Raw genomic sequence first — 19098 nt, 5'->3', positions numbered from 1 at the left:
ATACATTTATACTTATCAGTATACAAATTGATATATTCGAAACTATCACTCCTTAGACTAAGAGAAAAGCCAATTTCATCTTTTAATGAAGGTATGCATCGATGCACTGCACAGTGTATCGATGCATTCCCTAACGATGCATCGATGCACTACTTGTGCATCGGTGCACAAAATACATTCGATGTTTGTATTTTAAAAGAGTGCATCGATTCACTACCTGTGCATCGATACACCTTCAAATAATTTCTGGGTTTCAACCTTGATGAATCGGTGCACTATGAATATATATCGATGCACTCTGCCCAGAATCCTCTTTTTGAACCTGAAAATTCATTCTTTTTGGATTAAATCCTTCATATTCCTCCCTTTTCATATTCCTAACTTACATATACATACTTAAACTCATTAATATTCATTTATCTCATCTTTAACCTCAAAATTTCATCTTTCATATGGAAATCAATAATCATACCCAATTTTCCATGTTATCCAAACTTAATTCTAACACTTCTAACTTCTTATTCTTATAGATGACAAGTCAAATTCATCCTCAAAATTCATTTAAACCTTCTTATTTAAAATTTCACTTCAAAAAACCCATTTTCTTTAATCTCTTCTAACATCTTCATCTTTGAGTTTTCACTTATCTTTAGACTTCTTTAAGCTTTCTTACTTTCCAAAGAATCAAAACCAACTTAGAATTCAAATAATAATCAACTAATAAAAGTTTCTCACCTTTGCTCTTGGCTTCCACGCGTGAAGAAGAAATGAGAAGAAAAAAACTCTGGAAATTCATTTCCCTCATTTCCCACGTTTTTATATCCCCTAAAAGAGAAATAAAAATATTCTCTTAGAAAAGACCATAATACCCTTATTACTTTCAAACTTTATTATTAAATCCAACCTCAAAATTCTCCAATTAAAATTCTAAACTTTTAACTTATTTCGAAATTGAACACAATGCTTTCAAAATTCACCTTTAGGTCACTAGCCCGATATTGAGGATGTTACACATTAGCTCTCCACCAACTAACTATCATAACGGCTTAATCGTTGTTGCAACAGACTGGAACAACCTGCTAACCAACCTGTCTGCTAACTATCCTCTGCTGCAACCTTCTTGGCATACGCAACATCTCCTATGTTCAATATTCCCTATACTTTTTTCTTGTTTTTCCGCTAAACACACCTTAACCCGATCGCGAAAGCATTCAAAGGCACCTTTAGCTAACGGCTTGGTAAACCCATCAGCAATCTGATGTGAGGCTGGCACATATTGAACTTGTAGATGCTTGCCGCCACCTTTTCCCGCACAAAATGAATGTCGAGGTCAACATGCTTAGATTGTGTATGGTAAACCAAGTTAGCACTCATTGCAACATCACCCGAGTTATCACACCAGATTGTTGGTATTATATTCGAGTCCTCATCTAAGTCAGCAAGAACATCATTAACCCAAGTGACTTCTATAGCAGCATCATCAAGGCTTTTGTACTCGGCTTCCATGGTTGACCGAGAGACTGTCTTTTGTTTCCTTGATAACCAGGACACCAAACATTTGCCAATGAAGACACAATGACCAGACATCGACCGTTTGTCATCAACATCACCTCCCCAATCTGCATTCGCAAACACATTAATAGATATATTAGAGCCAGCAGTCGAGAACAACAGTCCATAGTCTACTATGCCTGCCAAGTATCGAATGATCATTTTAACTGCCATAAGATGAGACTCGCGGGGGGCTTGCATGTACTGAGCAACCTTGCTCACAGTGAGAGCCACATCAGGTCGAGTATGGCATGTATATAGCAAAGATCCAACAATACTGCGAAACTCATAGGCATCAATTAACGGGTTACCTTCATCCTTGGACAGTTTATTAGCTACAACCATAGAGAGACAATTGAATTAGCACGTGTCATCTTCGCTTTTGCCAATAGATCGAGCATAAACTTTTTTTGACTTAGCACAATGTAGTTAGCAATGCGCTTGACTTCAATACCCAGAAAGTAGGACATGTCGCCTAGGTTCTTGAGTGAAAATTGCTTATTAAGTTCACGAATCACATACTCAATATGGTTGAGTGATTCTCCTGTCAGTATGATATCATCTACATAAACAAGGATAAACGTGCGAGTGCCAGCCTGATTGGTAACAAACAAGGAACTGTCAGCTTTGGATCCTCGAAATCCCAGAGCAAGCAGGCTATCTCGAAGCTTGTTGTGTCAGTTACGTGGTGTTTGTCGTAGGCCATAGAGTGCCTTCTGTAGCTTACAGACAAGAGGCGTTCCATCAGGATTACATACCTCAAATCCATGTGGCTACTGCATAAACACATCATCAGTCAGTCCACCGTTGAGGAACGCATTGTTGACATCGATTTATCGAAGCAACCATTTATTCGAGACTGTCAGTGATAAGATGATATTGATCATAGAGAATCGAACCACATGGCTAAAGGTTTCTTGGAAATCTTGTCCTGGTACCTGTGAGTACCCCTTCGCAACCAGGCGTGCTTTGTGTCTTTACACAGTACCATCAGCATTCTTCTTAATTTTGAAGAGCCACTTACATCCTACAACATACCTTCCTTTTGGGAGTTAGACCAGAGTTTAGGTGCCATTTTGCTGTAGAGCTTTAAGCTCATAATGGAGAGCTGCAGACCATTTCTCAGATTGAAAAGCTTCATAAACTGTTTCTGGAATTGCTTCATCAAGGTTGTTGATGAAAGCTTAGGGCTTGAAAATACCAGACTTGCTACGTGTGCACATCGGATGAGTATTGATTGCTACATTCGATTGTAATACCACAACCGGCTCAGCTACAGATTGTTCAGGTACCTGAGATTCATAACACGTTTCTTCATCATGAGCCAAGGTTATAGAAGAAGATACTGATGCTTGTGATGGAGAGGCATGCTGATTATCAGCAGATTGCAAGCTTGATCCAGTAGTCATGGTGGGGACGCGAGAGGCAGTGGAGGTCAGTGTAAGCACAGGAGAGGTATTCATATGTGAAAAACCCATAGGTACACATAAATGTCGTGGCTGCACATTTATGTCTAACATAGGCGAATTCTTTTTAGCCAAATCACGAGAAGACTGTCGCTCTACAAAAGGAAATGTTAGTTCATCAAATTTAACATGGCGAGATATGTAAACTCGTCCATCTGCTGTCAGGCACTGATAGCATTTGTGCTGAGAGTTGTACCCTAGGAAGGTACATTATTGGGAACGAAACATGAACTTGTGCTTTTGAAACATTCGCAAATGTGGAAAACATCTGCATCCAAACACCTTCATAAAGTTATAATCAGGTTGCTTATTAATAATTTTTCAAAAGGTGAAACACCTTGTAACACACGAGTAGGGAGTCTATTAATGAGGTAGACTGTCGTGGTCACAGCATAGGACTAGAACTTCAAAGGTAACCTGAGCTAGTAGAACAAGAGCGAACTCGATCAAATGTCGATGCTTTCGCACCACAACCCTATTTTGCTCAGATGTGTGTAGACATATCACTCGATGAACGATTCCCTCTTTGGCCAGAAGTGTATTTAGTGGTCTATACTCACCACCCCAATCGCTTTAAATGGCTTTAACAGTGAGGTTAAACTATGTAGCCACTATACTTCTAAACAGTTGGAATGCAGTTAGGAGATGAGACTTGTCCTTTAGCAAGTACAGCCAAGAGTGGCGAGTGCACGCGTCTACAAAGGCAACATAATATCGAAATCCGTTTGATGGAACAGGTGCAGGACCCATAAATCAGAAAAACAAGTTGAAAATGTTCAGAATATACAGTCTACGAGTATTCAAACGATAGTTTATGGCTTTTCCCAACACAACAAGTCGAGCAAACTTTATTAGCACTATTTGAAATATTTACATGTAGTTTATTACAAACATCTTTTAGTGTTTGAAAAGAAGGATGCCCCAAGCGTCTGTGCCACTAATCAAACGCCTCTGAGGTAGTAGTTAAACAAACACTAGTCTGATCCTTAACCCGATTCCTGCCATCAGCAAGCTCGAACGAGTAAAGACCCCCGTTCTGCTTCCCTTAAAGAAGAACATTGTCAGTGACTTCATCTCGAACACAACAATCGTTGGCATGAAATTCAAGGAATACACGGTTGTCCCTAGCAAGCTTGGACACCGAAAGCGGTTTTTTAGTTATCTTAGGCACATGTAAGATATTAGTTAACTTTAGTGCTTGTGATTGAGAGAAGACTAAAGCGTTACCAACGGTTTCTACATGAAGAGAAGCACCATTGCCAACAAGAAGATTACCTGGTCCTTTATAATCAGATGGTTTAGCTAGCTTGGTAACATCTGGTGTCACATAATGCATGGCACCAGAATCAACTACCCAATGCTCGCGAGAAGAAGAAGTTGCATTGGCTTGAGAAGGCTCGGTGGGTCTTCCTTCACTGTAGCAGTCATACTATGTGTTGTCAGCAAAATTAACACTGCTAGGACTGGCTTTATACCGTTGTCTATCACTGCCATCGCCAAGGAAATCGCGATTAAACTGGTACCAGTACTGTTGAACTAAGTGCACTCGGGGACGGCCTCGACCACGACCGCCTGAGCGACCACCAGAGTATGGTTTGCGATTAAACTCTTGATTGGTTCTTGAATCAGAGACAGACCGATTCACAGCCTGTGCCACATGTGCACTAATTGAAAGGTTGTCTGCTGAAAATTTAAATCCAGCAAGTTGAGTTTCAACATCAATTAGCATGTTGCTTACAATATCTAAAATAGGTTTCTCACGCATGGTGGTTATAACCGCCATGAAGGACTGATATTCACAAGGCATTCCTTTAAGCACACTTACAATCTGCTCAACTGGTGCAACAAGATTCCAACGCATCACATACTTCTTTAACACGTGTGAGATATACATGCATGTTGTCATTTCCTTTCATGAGAGTTTGAAGCTTGTATATCATATTCATTACTATTGTGGTGGAGTGATTAACAAATAACTGAGTTACCTTACTCCATACGACAGCCGATGTCTCAGCACCAATGAATTGGGGTAGCAATTGTGGGCTGATGGTGGACAGCAACCAAGACGCGAGTGCACTGTCTTGTACCATGAAGCCTTCAAACACTTCATTCAGCAAGACCTCACCATTCTGATTAACTACAGTCTCTGGTGGTGCTGTCATCGAGCCAGTCAACATCCTTTCTAAGCGACGGCTTCAAACTGTGAGCCGCACTTGCTGTTTCCACAGCAAAATATTCATCTCATCCAAGACAACGTTCACTTTCTTGTTAGTGAACACAACTGAGCGCATCATCAAACCTCCTCCAGATGTTAAGAAGATATTTGGACTGTCAAGAGCCATTACTGCAGTCGAAGCTTAGAAGCCAAGATCTTTAGTGAATGATACCATATTGGAATGCTACTCAAAATTGTAAATTGCTACAATATTATTGATTGATATCATATATGTATTTTACAAAGAGCACTTCTTGCTTTATATACACCACGCTCAGCTTGCATGCATTAGCTCTCTACCAACTAACTATCCTAACGGCTTAACCGTTGTTGCAACAGACTGTAACAACCTGCCTGCTAACTATCCTTTGTTGCAATCTTCTTGGCATACATCTCCTATGTTCAATAATCACTAATGATGGCTCTAGGTGCACCAAACCTCGTAAAAATGTTCTTGCGAAAGAATTTGAGCACAGTCTTGGAGTCGTTTCTTGGGGTTGCCACTGCCTCAACCCACTTAGACACATAGTCCACTGCTATGAGGATGTAGAGATCACCAAAGGAAGATGAAAAGGGTCATGAAATCTATTTCTCATACGTCGAATTGTTCCACCTCTAAAATATTTTACAACGATATTTCATGTCTCTTCGATATGTTCCAAGTGCGTTTTCATCTATTGCACGCCTTGTAGAAGTCATGTGCTTTCTTGAATAGAGTGTGCCAGTAAAAACTAGATTGTATGACATTTGTCGCAGTCATAATTCCACCAAAGTGGCCTCCACAAGGTGCATAATGACAGTGAAATAGAATTTCTCTCTGCTCCTGCTCATGGACGCACCTTCGAATCACCTGATTCGTACATTGCTTGAACAAGTAAGGCTCGTCCCAATAGTAGAATCACATGTCATGTATGAACTTCCTTTTGTCCTTGATTTAAATCAGGGGGTAAAACACCACTAAAAAGAAAATTAACTATGTCAACATACCACAATATTGTCACGATAAATAAAATTTTCATCAGGGAAGCCTTCCCTAATCTTTAAGTGTTCATCACATGAAACTTTTTTTGAGCCTAGAGAGATTATCGACCACCTAGTTTTCAATTCATTTCCTATATTTAACCTCTAAGTCAAACTCTTGCAATAGTAGTATCCACCTAATAAGTATAGGTTTTGCGTCTTTCTTGGTCACTAAGTACTTGATAACTGAGTGATCGGTGTGAACTATAACCTTAGTGTCTATCAATTAGGCCCTAAACTTATCAAATGCAAATACTACAACAAGTAGTTATTTCTCAGTAGTTGTGTAGTTTACTTGTGCTTCATTCAAGGTGCGGTTAGCATAATAAATGACATGAAAAATCTTACCTAGTCTTTGCCCTAGCATTGCTCCTACAACATAGTCGCTTACGTCACACACCAGTTCAAACGGGGCAATCCAATCCAGTTGGACAACTATGGGTGTCGAGATTAGCCTTTCCTTTAGCTCCTTAAATGCGTTGTAGCAATCTTTATCGAACATGAAGAGCTGATTTTGTTGTAGCAAAAGGCACAGAGGCTTGGGGATTTTTTTGAAGTATTTTATAAATCTTCGATAGGAGCCTGCATGTCCTAAGAAGCTTTGGATACCCTTCACAATGGTAGGAGGAGGTAGTTTCTTGATTACTTTGATCTCTACCTTGTCTACCTCGATCCCCTTGTTCAAAATCTTATGGAAAAAAATTGTACCTTCAGTCACCATGGAGTGACACTTCTCCCAATTGAGCATTGGGTTCGTCTCTTCACATCTCTTCAGTACCTTAGCTAAATTGACAAGGAATTTTTTGAAGCCATCTCCTTAGACAAAAAAATCTTTCATGAATATCTCTAAAATTTCTTCAATTATGTCTGAAAAATTACTAACATGCATCTTTAAAAAAATTTTGGGGCATTGCAAAGTACAAAAGGAATCCTTCTAAAGGCGTCAGTACGATAGGGGCACGGACACCTCTAACTATGGGCCCAAAAGTTAAAAACTGATCCTGTTATAACCCCCCCCGGCCGGGAAAGAAATCAAATTTCTGTTCATATTTTCAGTCTCTCCTCTCCTCCCCTGCATGAATCAGGTTGGGGATCTTTCACTTGATTTCAGAATCTTCGAGTTCAATTTCAAATTGATCATCCAAAATTCTTATTTCTTTTCAAATCACTACCGCTAACCCGAAAAGGTGAGAGATTATTTTGTTCTTCGCTAACTTTCTTCTAGGGTTTGCGAATTTTAATTTTTTTCGGATTCGGTTTCAGGGGAACAGAAAATGTCATCTTACGAGAACGTAGTAGGTGGGAAGCTGAAGCTGAAGCTGAAGGGAAAAGCCTTAGATGTTAAGACTGGTGGGATCGAGAAGAAAAAGAAACATAAGAAGCAGATTCAACATCATGATCAAACTACTCAAAACGATCTCTCTGACGCTGCTTCTGGTCTGTTTTCTTTAATCACTTTCTGATAATATTATTGGACTTTGGTTTGAGTATGGGATGTGTGTGTTCTATCTTTTGTATACTCACGTTCGATTATGGTGTTTGTCGACTTTTCATGTTATTAATATGACATATTCTTTTCCTTTTCTTTACTCTGATTTCTTATGTATATTGAAACGGTTTTTGTTTGTTCTTTTTTGCTGGTGAAATGTCTTTTAGACAGTGCACAACTGGGACATCCAAATCTTTATTGCTGCATCCATATTTTGTAGCCCTCCCGCTTGGGATGGACTAATGTTGTAAATGGAACAAGCCGTGCTCTATGCTCTAATAGACTCGAAAGAGTGGTCTAGGTTTTTTTCCAAAACCTGCAACGTTTTCTTTTTTATTTTGTTGACCAATATGATGATTTTTTATGATTCCACGTCTGTCTTTGAATACGTAAAACTTTGACAAGTTGAAAGTATGATATTATCCCTTTTCTTTACTACTACTAAATAATCTATAACTAAAGAAATCAAAGAGAACACAAGGCACGTTGGTTTTGTTGTGCCTACCCTTGTACAAACAGGCACTTTCTTGGGCTCTAGGCACTTTAGGGTCTGATTTACTTTTTTTTCACCTTGCGTGGCACACGTCTTTTCTAACAGTAGACTGTAATAGAATTTTACAACTAATTTATAACCAGACATTGTATTGTTTAGATTCTGTTAATTTACTTGACTCAACCTGCTTCCATCATGTTACACTCTTTTGATTTATTTGGTTCAATGTACATGTATGTCTCTGTACCCCTTAATTAAGTTTAGTGCATCACAATAGTTTGACCTCAGAATTTTATCTGGTAGGTGGAACCACAGAAGTTTCTCTTGATCCGAATGAAGAAGATGCCAATACTGCTGAGAAATCAAGTGGGGAGAGGAAGGCTCCTCATCATGATGATTATCTTACCCCAGCAGAGAGACGATACATTGAACCTTAGTTTAAAAAAGCGCCGCTTAAGCGCAATTAAAGCGCTAAGCGACTCGAGCGAGGCCCTTGGCGCTTCAGCATAGCAAAAGCACTACGAATTCATTAAGCGGTAGTAATCAGCGCTTTTGTAGCGCTTTTAGCAAAGCTCTAATCGGCGCTTAATCGCGAGTTTAGAATATACGATTCTGGGCTTTAGCAGATACGATTTTTGGGCTTATTTAGGGTTTAGCGGGCTATTAGATTATCAGTTTTGGTTTTTTTTTTTCTTGTAGCTTCACACTAAGAAACGAAATAGATTGGCACAATCTAGATTGAATGACATGGTGTTTGTGAAATTCAATCATGCCTTGGAGCGCCGAGCTAAAAGTAAGGAGATCGATCCCATTCTTTTGCAAGATATTGATGAGAGCAATGAGTGGTTGATGGGAAGAATGGAAGATGATGAAGATGATGATGAGGCGGTGTTTGTTGGTGAGGATTTGACATAGAGTGATGTTGCTAACGCTTCCGGTGCATATGAGCCTAGTTATCTAACTAGAGCATCAAAAGTAGTGAATGATGGAGCCGGATCATCGAGAAATGATAAAAGAAAATCTCCTGCTCATAATCCTATCTCTAGTAGACCATCTCATATCTCTAGTAGACCATCTCATAGATGCTTAGCTGATGAAGATGAGATGGAAGAAGATATTGGAGTGTCTAGTGATGAAGGAGATGGCGTTGTCCGAGTTGATGACGATAACAATTTAGAAGATTTTTAGTTATAAGGAATTGAGGGTTTAGAAAAATACTTTTGTTCATCACACTTTATACTACTTTTGGTGTAGACCATCTTTTGAGATTAATATGCTCGTATAGTCATATGGTTAATCGTATACAAGTATTTAAGTGTTTATAATTTATAAGTAAATTGAGAATTATATTTTGGTGTTTAAGTACTTATAAGTTTTGAATATATGAATTGACACTTTGATATTTAAGTATTTATAAGATAATTTATAAATATTTTGTATTTTTTTTTTTGTGAATTTCGGCCTTTCTGACGCTTCTTGTGCATAAAGCGAGCGCTTTCGCTTAGCGCTTATCACTTCGGCGTCTAGGACCCTAGGCGTTTTATGCTTTTTAAAACCAAGCATTGAACAGAGAGAGCAACTCGACGTCCATAGATTGGCCAAGCAAGCTAATAAATCTCACCGTGATAGAATCCAGGATTTCAACCGGTATCTAGCAAACATGAGTGATATTATGACATTCCGAAAGTTGGACCTGGTCATTTCGTGCGACAGTTATTTAGATGTTTTCAGATGGAACTTATGTGCCATGTACCAAAGGTCAAGAACTGATAACGGCTTTGTTTTTGTGGAGTTTGTCGATGATATGTTACATGCCGTTTAATTTGTAGTTGCTTTATTCAATCATCTTTTTAGCCTGTATGCTTGTGCTCTCCGCCTGCTTTGACATGCCAACTAGGGGTGGGAGCTGTCCTTGTTCAATTAAAATATGGAAAATATATTTGCACCTTTTTGGTTTTTTTAACCAAATTTCTTTGGTTTGGTTTATCAGTTTTTTCCAATTATGAATTGAACATCATTTGTACCAGGCAGATTCAAAAGTAATATCATAAGCAAACTCGAAATGGACATTACATTTCAAATTTGTTCTGTGATTTTTTTTAAAGATCTCAGGGAAGAGAAAGGAGTTGTGGATTTTGCCCTCTGAAGTAGTGCTGAAAGGGAGATTGTTTTGCTCCCAAACCTGCAAATCCACCATGATCTTACAGGATACGAGTTTTCACGAGTTCTCGTGTTGCAAGTGTGGATTGTTGTGTTTGTCTTAAAAAATGAAAGTCAACAGTTATAGGACGGGTAATTCTTTCAAATCAATTTTCTTTATGTTAATATTCAAACCCTATACCGCTTAAGAGATTTAATATCTCGGCACATTAAATTAATTATTAATACCGAAGAAACCCAATATCATTTTTCCACACCCAACAAAGTACAAAGACAATTTAAAATATAAACACATCTTACTGCAAAATTAGAAAACATAAATTTAATAAATCACGGGTTCTAGTCTCCTGCTGTAGAAAAAAAGTGCAAAAAAATAAATAAATATGAATTCATGACTCGGGGCAACAGAAAGCTGCAACGCCAGCACAACATGCATCTACTGAGATAGAATTTTCGTACACTCAAACATTGATAGGGAAAGAGCCTACCCCAACGACCGAAACCTTGGGGCTGGGAAAGTCTTAACTTGAAAACTTCCGCTCACCTAGTCTCATCCTCCAATGCACGGAAACCAGCAGTCAGATCCTCGTGGAGCTTTTTGAATTTTGCCACAAGAGCTTCCTCTCCTTCTGCTGGGTCTTCAAATTTTTGCGATCTGTGTCGAGAAATTAACACATTAAGCACCGCCTAGCGCTTGTAGCCAATAATCAACAAAAGAGATTTATTTTCATCACAAAACTTCAACTTACACTAAACGATAAAAGAGATCTCCTAAACGATGCTTGATAAGAGTGTATGTGATCTTCTGACCATCCATACCAGCCGCTTTCTCTACCGCCTGCACACGGAAATTGCAGTACACATTAGTCCTACAGACTCCGGTTGATAGATGAAAAGGATAATAGTACAGCAATGAAGTAGCATAGACACCAAGTGTTCGAAATGTACAAAGCTAGAGGCAAAATGATACGAGCTCAAGATACATCTCTCAGAGTACACATTCTCTTGACCTACTTATCTAGAATTCCAGAAGAACAGGATAAAATTGCTGGAGGCAAAGTGGACCTCTTTTTCTAGAACCTGGAAATATACTTTCTATATCAGCAATAAAAATGAAGCATTACGGCACGGTCTAAATATTTATTCCCATGGATATTTAGAATTTCAAATACTAACTTCAACAACTTTTCAAGTAAAATAGCATAGTAAGGATCCACTTAAAAAGTGTGGTCATTCTCTCTTCCCTAGCTTTACCAATAACTGAAAATGACCACAATAAAAATTCTACAAAAACATTGTCGCATTGATCAGCAGTTGAAGGAGAGGCAGAGAGAGCATAGACGCTTCACCTGGTTGGCCAAATTATTGAAATGGATAATATTGCGCATCATCCAGACAGACTTGTAGAATGGGCAGAACTTGTCATATCTGCCTCGAAAAATCCAAAACCATGTTCATAAAAGGATTATCACACGAAGACAGACATTGATAAAATGATAGCTACTTAAGAAAATTTTATAATATAAAACAGTTACAGATGAGCTTACGGAGTAAATGCATTCTGAGCAAGATAATCTTCCCTTAAAAGTTTAGCAGTTTCCAGTGTGATCTTATCTGTTTCAGCCAGAGCATCTTTTCCAACAAGCTGAAAAAATACATATTCCAGTGCGTGTTGAAATAAGACGAGATGAAAGATGTTCTAAACATTTGTTGCCGCAGGCTACATAAACTTATGTTAACATTAAAAAACAAACATGTTGGTGAAAGCAGAAAGGAGGGAACAAAAGGGACAAAGTAACGTTATGCTGTGTACGATTCAATGCTTTGTCAAAACTGAACTAAAGAATTCACAACTTCCGCACTCTTTCTAGTCTTTAAGCAGTATAATAGGCTCATTCCATCAAAGACTCATTGCAACATAAAGAAACATACCTGGACAATTTCATTCAAATCATCTTCCCTCTGAAGCACCTCTCGGGCTTTTGTCCTAATATTAATAAAATCTGGATCAAACTTCTCATAGAAAGTTTCCAATGCCTGAGAACAAAAGAGAAACAACCATTAAGGACTGGTTTCACTTGGGAAAAAAGCCAGCTTGGGAAAAGAATAAACGGAAAATGAATTTTGGGAAAATTCAAACCGAGAGGGATCAGATTATGAACATACCCCCGAGTACTTTGAATATGAAATAAGCCAGTTGACAGAAGGGAAATGCTTCCTCTGAGCAAGTTTCTTGTCAAGACCCCAGAAAACCTAACATTCAAACCAACAGGGAAAAGAAGCTAAGTTTTTACTGTAGAGAAGTGCAAAATTCATTGAAGCTAAAAGGCAGCAGCAAATAGCTTCCTTTATAAGGAAAAGCAATAATACTGAACTGCTACTATGTATACCTGGACGATACTGAGGGTTGCAGACGTCACAGGATCAGAGAAATCTCCTCCAGGAGGAGAAACAGCACCAACAATTGTGACACTCCCTGTACGTTCTGGCCCACCAAGACATTTAACTTTCCCAGCACGTTCATAGAAGGAAGCCAATCTTGCTGCCAGATAAGCAGGATAACCACTGTCAGCAGGCATTTCTGCCTGCAGGACACATTAAACCAGATAGCAATATTACCTTAAGAGAAAGAAAGCTGTGAGGCGAGTGAATTCCAGAATCATAAGACGCAGAAACAACTTATATTTACATGCCTTTTCATTGATGAAGTGATATTAGATATAAAAAGCACAAGCAAATAAAAGACAATAAACTGTTAAATGATAAACAACAGCAGCACTGAAGTCCTGAACTTTATGGAAGTTCATAAAAATTTCATTAGTGAAGTTCACACGAAGAATTTTACCAGCCGCCCAGAAATTTCACGCAATGCTTCTGCCCAACGAGATGTTGAATCTGCCATCATACTAACATTGTAGCCCATATCTCTGAAGTATTCAGCTATAGTGATCCCTGCAAATCCGCAAAATAGAAACCCAAAAGAATGTTACAAGCAGATGTATTGTTCCACATTAGATAATAAGAATAATAGAAACAACAAATCAAGATTCTCGCAATCATTATTTTATGGAAATTCCCCAAAAGTAATACATAGATAATCTTAGCACCAAAGATTACTCTTCAAGCAATTATTTGATATGCAATCAATATGATAAGCAGAATGAGCTTTTACCAGTATAAATTGAGGCTTCACGGGCAGCCACAGGCATGTTAGATGTGTTCGCCACAAGCGTTGTTCTCTTCATGACAGATTCTTCACGACCATCAGGCAATGTCATTGTCAATTGAGGGAAATCCATCAGAACCTACAAAAAAGAAACATAGAATCAGGACACTGGAATCTCCAAAGATTGATTAATATTCCAAAACAGAAGATGGAAAAACACCTCAGCCATTTCATTTCCTCGCTCTCCGCAACCAACATAGACTACAGCATCAGAATTAGAGTACTGCACGTGATAAGGAAAATAACCACAATGAATATTTATGATTGGAAGAAGCTAAAGCTCAATAGAAATATATGGGAAAGAACATTACCTTGGAAAGAGCTTGACTGATGACAGTTTTACCACAGCCAAATGCACCAGGAATAGCACAAGTTCCACCAAGAACTGAAGGGAATAGGGCATCAAGAACACGCTGATCAAAACAGGGAAAATTTCATCAGCAAATCACATCCTTTGAAAGAAGCGTCAATGGAAACAACCTACAATAAAACTTACCTGCCCGGTAAGCAGAGGAGTATCTGCAGCAAGTTTGGATGCAACAGGTCTTGGCGTACGCACAGGCCATGTCTACAGACAGGTGTAGAACATTCCAAGTTAAAAATTTGAGAGTTCAAAAAATGTTATTAGTAGTTATCAGTAATGCAGGAAAAGTATCGACCTCACTTAAATAAACTGGTCAAAACCAAATGTAAAGTGACTACAAATTTAACAATTGACGGCCAATAACACATATCAACCTTCCTAGGTAGGGATGACAAGACCCACCCAACAACTTGACCAAACAAATCAACAACTGATCTCAAACCCCAAAACCAACTACTGTCACATAAAGTCATTCAAAATGTCATGAAGAAATGAAAAGAACAAACCTGAAGCATGGTGAATTGTTTTTTGACGCCTTGAAACTCAAGTTCCAGCACAGTATCCTGCCATGAAGTAAAAGGGTCAATTATAACAAAAGGAAAGTTTTTACCACAGTAAATCATATAAATGGAACGTTATAAATCAACAACCAAACCTTTATTGAATATTGACCAGGAGGAGCAATGTAAGTGATTTTTCCCATTGCATCAGGAGGAAGGGCAACGTGATGTTGCATCAAACTGTTTTCAAAGACAGTCTGCATTTGAATTTCAAGGTATCAATATAAAGGCCTTATAAGAACTAAATGAACTAAAATGAGCGAACCAAACTATCATCCTATATATCCTCTTAAGCATAGGCGTTAAAGGGCCAGGCCACAGCCAAATGTTTTTTGCATTCCTTTACCGAAGCCGTGGTCAAGCCGGGGACGGTCCATAATTCCATTTTACTGGTAAAAAGTAATAAAATATTGTAAAAACTATAATTATATTTTATAATTAAATGAGCACTAATTCAGGAAAAATTGAAAAAAATAAATAAATCATGCCTATGTCAGGCCCAATTTGTGCCTGGCTAGGCAGATAGCTTAGCTCCCAGCAACTTTTTACTAAGGTAATTGGTGAATACATTTCGCTTTAAAAGATGCAAAGCACTGAAATCATATATATTCTATTACGTTCTCTTTTTCCCCTAGACCTAAAAAGAATGAAAGAACAGCCTCCTTTTCGTAGGCGTTTAACAGCTTTATTGAAGACAGAATTGTCTATATTCGCACATTTGCACGCCAAAATAAAAGTAAATTGCAATTAGAACTCTCATCAACCCTACCCATTAATTTTATTTTAAAACTAAAACCGGATAATTTTCCTTTTGCTTAAATTCCATAGGTGATTGAAAATTTCACCCCTAATCTGTAACCAAAATCATGATCTGATTATTTCCCTTTTTTGAGGAAACTACAACCAGTCTCTGAAAATGAGATTAGCATGTTACTCAACTGAGCATCATTTTCAGCTCCCACAAAGGTTATTCACCTATGGATATCCAGGTGCCTGTTACCTTGATAGTGCATTCTAATATTGCTTACTTAAGGAACTATTACTATAAGATATATATGACAGCACAAGGGCATAGGCATTAAACTTACAGCATATAGGTCACCACCAGTTAGAAGGTCCCCCTCACCTGCAGGAAGTAAGCAATTTATTGAACATCAACCTCATAAACCAATTACCGTGGAAGTTGCATTTCAGAAGCTCCTTACCTATTTTTTTAGGCTGAAAGTCCCAAAGAGCATCTTTGTCAAGAGCCGGGACAGAGACACCACGAGGGATATACACATCACCTGATCTTTTAGCAATAGTTTTCAAAGGCCTCTGTGTTGATATATAGCATCGAAACAAATCAGAATAGTAGATATCAATTAATATTGAGTACACAATAGCAATCATAAATAACAGCATATCTAGTAACAGGTTATGGCTTTTAGTGGCAAAATAAACCACGGAAAGACCTAGGAATAAAAGAATTTAAACTTCATGTAAAGTATGCTTGAACCTGAATGCCATCAAAGATATTTCCCAATATTCCTGGTCCCAACTCAACTGATAGAGGCTGCAACGTGAACATGTGATTATAAGCTTGAAAATAGAATCAACACACTGTCAGGTACTTGGTTTTTGTGCAGTTTGAAAATAACAAACAATAATACACCTTGTGTGTTCGCAGAACTGGATCATTCACCATCAAACCGGCTGTTTCTTCATAAACTGAAATAAAAATGAATTGGAAGCTTCTGCTAAGGATATTCACTATAGCCATTATAATTCTTACTTGTCTCTTATGTACATATTATCTTTCCGAACAACAAAGGGCATAAATAGATGCTATCTATAACTGAAAAGGTTAATGTTATTATTAATAAAACACCTTGGATTGTAGCAGAGTCTCCTTCCAATCGAATAATTTCACCGATTAGATTGTCATGACCAACACGGACTAGTTCATACATGGCAGCACCAGCCATCCCATCTGCAACGACGACTGGTCCTGACACCTGCAACATGAAAATTGAATTGAAGAAACAAGGAACTACCAGAAGAATAATTGGAAAAAAGGAAGAGGTTAAAATGCATCAACCCAACTATTTCAGTAGGCTGGTAGCCAATCAGAAAAGCGATTCAAGTTGATAGAACAGAAAATACTTTAAGCATCATATTCTTTTCTGTGGAAAATACAAAAAATAAATATCTAGCAATTTCTTCAACAACACAATTAGTTATATATCCTCATTAAAATGTTTACATTTGTATAGACATTGAATTCATAATAGCAAGTTTCCTCAATCAAATGCTCTGCTATAAAAGGTGGCAGTATAGTTGATTCTGAACCAGGCCGAGTATCCAAATAGAGCAGATCATTATTGCTCACATTAGCAATGAAAGCAATTCAAATAAAACAAATCACAACATTTACTACAACCGGTTTAACATAAGCTACAGTAGTTTGACAAAATAAACGGTCATTGGAAACCAGCAAAGGAACCAAACTTTATTATCGAATCTCTAATCCCAAAAAAAAAGGAAATAAACGAAAATCAATGATAAGCTACCAGACTACAAAACTGTGGAAGCATGCGATAAATAATAAACATAAAAAGTAAACCCCAAGTCCCAACACATTATTAGGCTAACTAGTCGTTTGAATAAAAACAAAAAATAAAATAAAGCGTCGGAATACTCGTGTAAATTGACACCAGATCAGTCCAAAATTCACTGATCAAACATTACGAAGACCTAAAGAAAAAAAATCTTCAGAAAAACATATCAAATTCAAAATTTCCAATCATTATGTTAACAAAGGAAACGCAGATCAAGAATAAAAAAAACTCAATCCAAACTTAAAAAAACAGATCAAGAAATCATAAAGCACATAAAACGTCTAAAATCAACAAAATCAAAGGTTTTACACATGATAGAATGCAGATCATCCAATAAAAATCTTCGAAACATATCAGTTAAACTCAATCCAACCTAAAAACAAATCAAAACGACGTTGGAAAGGTAAGAAATAATATGATTGGGGGGCGGATTCACCTTACGAACATAACCATATTCGCTCTCTTTCTCTGAATCCTCAAACGTCGTCAATCTGGCTCCGAAAGCTGCCGGCATTTTTTCTACTTACGTAACTGAAACTAGATACAAATGAAAAGAATCCGATCAAATAATGATCGAGTGAAGGAGTTTAACTAGGGAATTTCAAGATCTGATCAAACAAGTAAAATCGATACCACTGTAGTAGAGAAAAAGAAATCTAAGTACCGATCAAAATCCTAGTGGTTCAATCGAGAGAAAAATGCAGTGATGCAAAGAAGGAAAAACACTATTCAGAGAGAAAGCAAGAGAGAGGAGGCCTTGAATCATGAGATATCTTATAAATATTTTATTGAGTAAATTATATACTTAAATTATTAATTTTAATTTATTTTAATATCTAAATTTTTAATTTTTTTAAAATTTATAACTAAAATTTAATTTTTGTTTCATTTTAATATCTAACATTAAAAATATTATTTTTGTTTTATTTTTATTAACCCTTCAAAATATCATATTAAGTTTTGAAAAAAATAATGTTTAAATATTAAAACGAACTTAAAATTAATAGTTTAGGTATTAAATGCATTGAGTTTTTAACAAAAGTTACTAAAATGAAATAAAAACTAAATACTAAATATGATTTTAAAAAAATAAAAATTTAAATATTAAAAGAGATCAAAATTAATAATTTAAATATTAAAAACGTAATTTATCAGTTTATTGATATTTTAGGGGGAATAAGAGTTGCTTTTATATATATTTAATATTAAAATGTTAATTAAGTTAAGATAAGACTGTTATTATAATATTAAAAAATGAAATGAAATATATGTTATTATTTTTTGTTTCTAGATTTTTCATATATTTAAATTTTTATATTATTTTATTTAATATTTTTTCTTATTTTTAATAAAATTTGTATATGTTTTTTATTTAATTTATTATATTTTTATTTCATGATATGTTTTTATAAATTTTAGGTCAGTTTTGATAAACTTGAGGTGAATATAAGATAATATTTGTTTAAAGACTTTTTACTATTTAATAAATGTTCACATTCCTTTATATGTGATGTTCGAACTCGAGACCTCAAAAAATAAAAATAAGTCTCTTTACTACAAGAGATCACTTAATTTATATGGTTAGATTTAAGTCGTTTTACTTGATGTTTATTTAGTTATATTACAAATTCATTTTTAATATGAATTCTTAATATGGTTCTTTCATATTAATAAATTCTCCTAATTATTCTTAATAGATCGCGCTTCAATTATGATGAAATTAATTGTCAACCTGCCTACATCATTATATTTATTTTTTTATAATAGTATTTATCATTCACTGTTGACATTATTATTTTATATGTTTTATTTGTTTCAAAATGTTTAATTTAATTTATTAACATGTTCTAGAATAAAATTCGGAAATATTGTGAGCGTGAAAAATATAAAAATAAAAAATTATTTCATTTATTATAATACATATGAAACTCGTCATGTTTACAAGATGTACACT

General features: G+C 36.5%; 1 protein-coding gene and 1 pseudogene across 2 annotated transcripts; one reads left to right on the top strand and one right to left on the bottom strand.

Moving 5' to 3' along the window:
- The first annotated feature begins 7240 nt into the window (after positions 1 to 7240).
- On the top strand, positions 7241 to 10079 carry LOC120149097 (annotated as a pseudogene).
- An 845-nt stretch (positions 10080 to 10924) lies between these two features.
- LOC120149096 (V-type proton ATPase catalytic subunit A) lies at positions 10925 to 17910 on the bottom strand. 2 transcript variants are annotated; one of them, XM_039161990.1, is made up of 21 exons: positions 17809 to 17910; positions 17581 to 17675; positions 16415 to 16541; positions 16199 to 16254; positions 16043 to 16099; positions 15750 to 15861; positions 15633 to 15670; positions 14640 to 14741; positions 14491 to 14547; positions 14117 to 14188; positions 13932 to 14033; positions 13781 to 13843; positions 13567 to 13699; positions 13240 to 13346; positions 12785 to 12979; positions 12561 to 12647; positions 12327 to 12431; positions 11942 to 12039; positions 11744 to 11822; positions 11144 to 11232; positions 10935 to 11049 (listed from the first exon to the last, which is right to left on the bottom strand). In XM_039161990.1, exons 2-21 carry the CDS (start codon positions 17656 to 17658, stop codon positions 10935 to 10937), a joined length of 1872 nt encoding a protein of 623 aa, XP_039017921.1. In that variant the 5' UTR covers positions 17659 to 17675; positions 17809 to 17910. The 2 variants fall into 2 exon arrangements, with proteins under 2 accessions (XP_039017922.1, XP_039017921.1); XM_039161991.1 differs by lacking the exon at positions 17809 to 17910 and having other exon boundaries at positions 10925 to 11049; positions 17581 to 17658.
- Between the last annotated feature and the right edge of the window lie 1188 nt (positions 17911 to 19098).

The sequence above is a fragment of the Hibiscus syriacus genome, unplaced genomic scaffold, assembly GCF_006381635.1.
Source record: "Hibiscus syriacus cultivar Baekdansim isolate YM2019G1 unplaced genomic scaffold, ASM638163v2 tig00110988_pilon, whole genome shotgun sequence".
In the NCBI taxonomy this organism is placed as follows: domain Eukaryota; kingdom Viridiplantae; phylum Streptophyta; class Magnoliopsida; order Malvales; family Malvaceae; genus Hibiscus; species Hibiscus syriacus.
The sequence above is the reverse complement of the archived record's forward strand: the minus strand, read 5'-3'. Positions and strand labels throughout refer to the sequence as shown.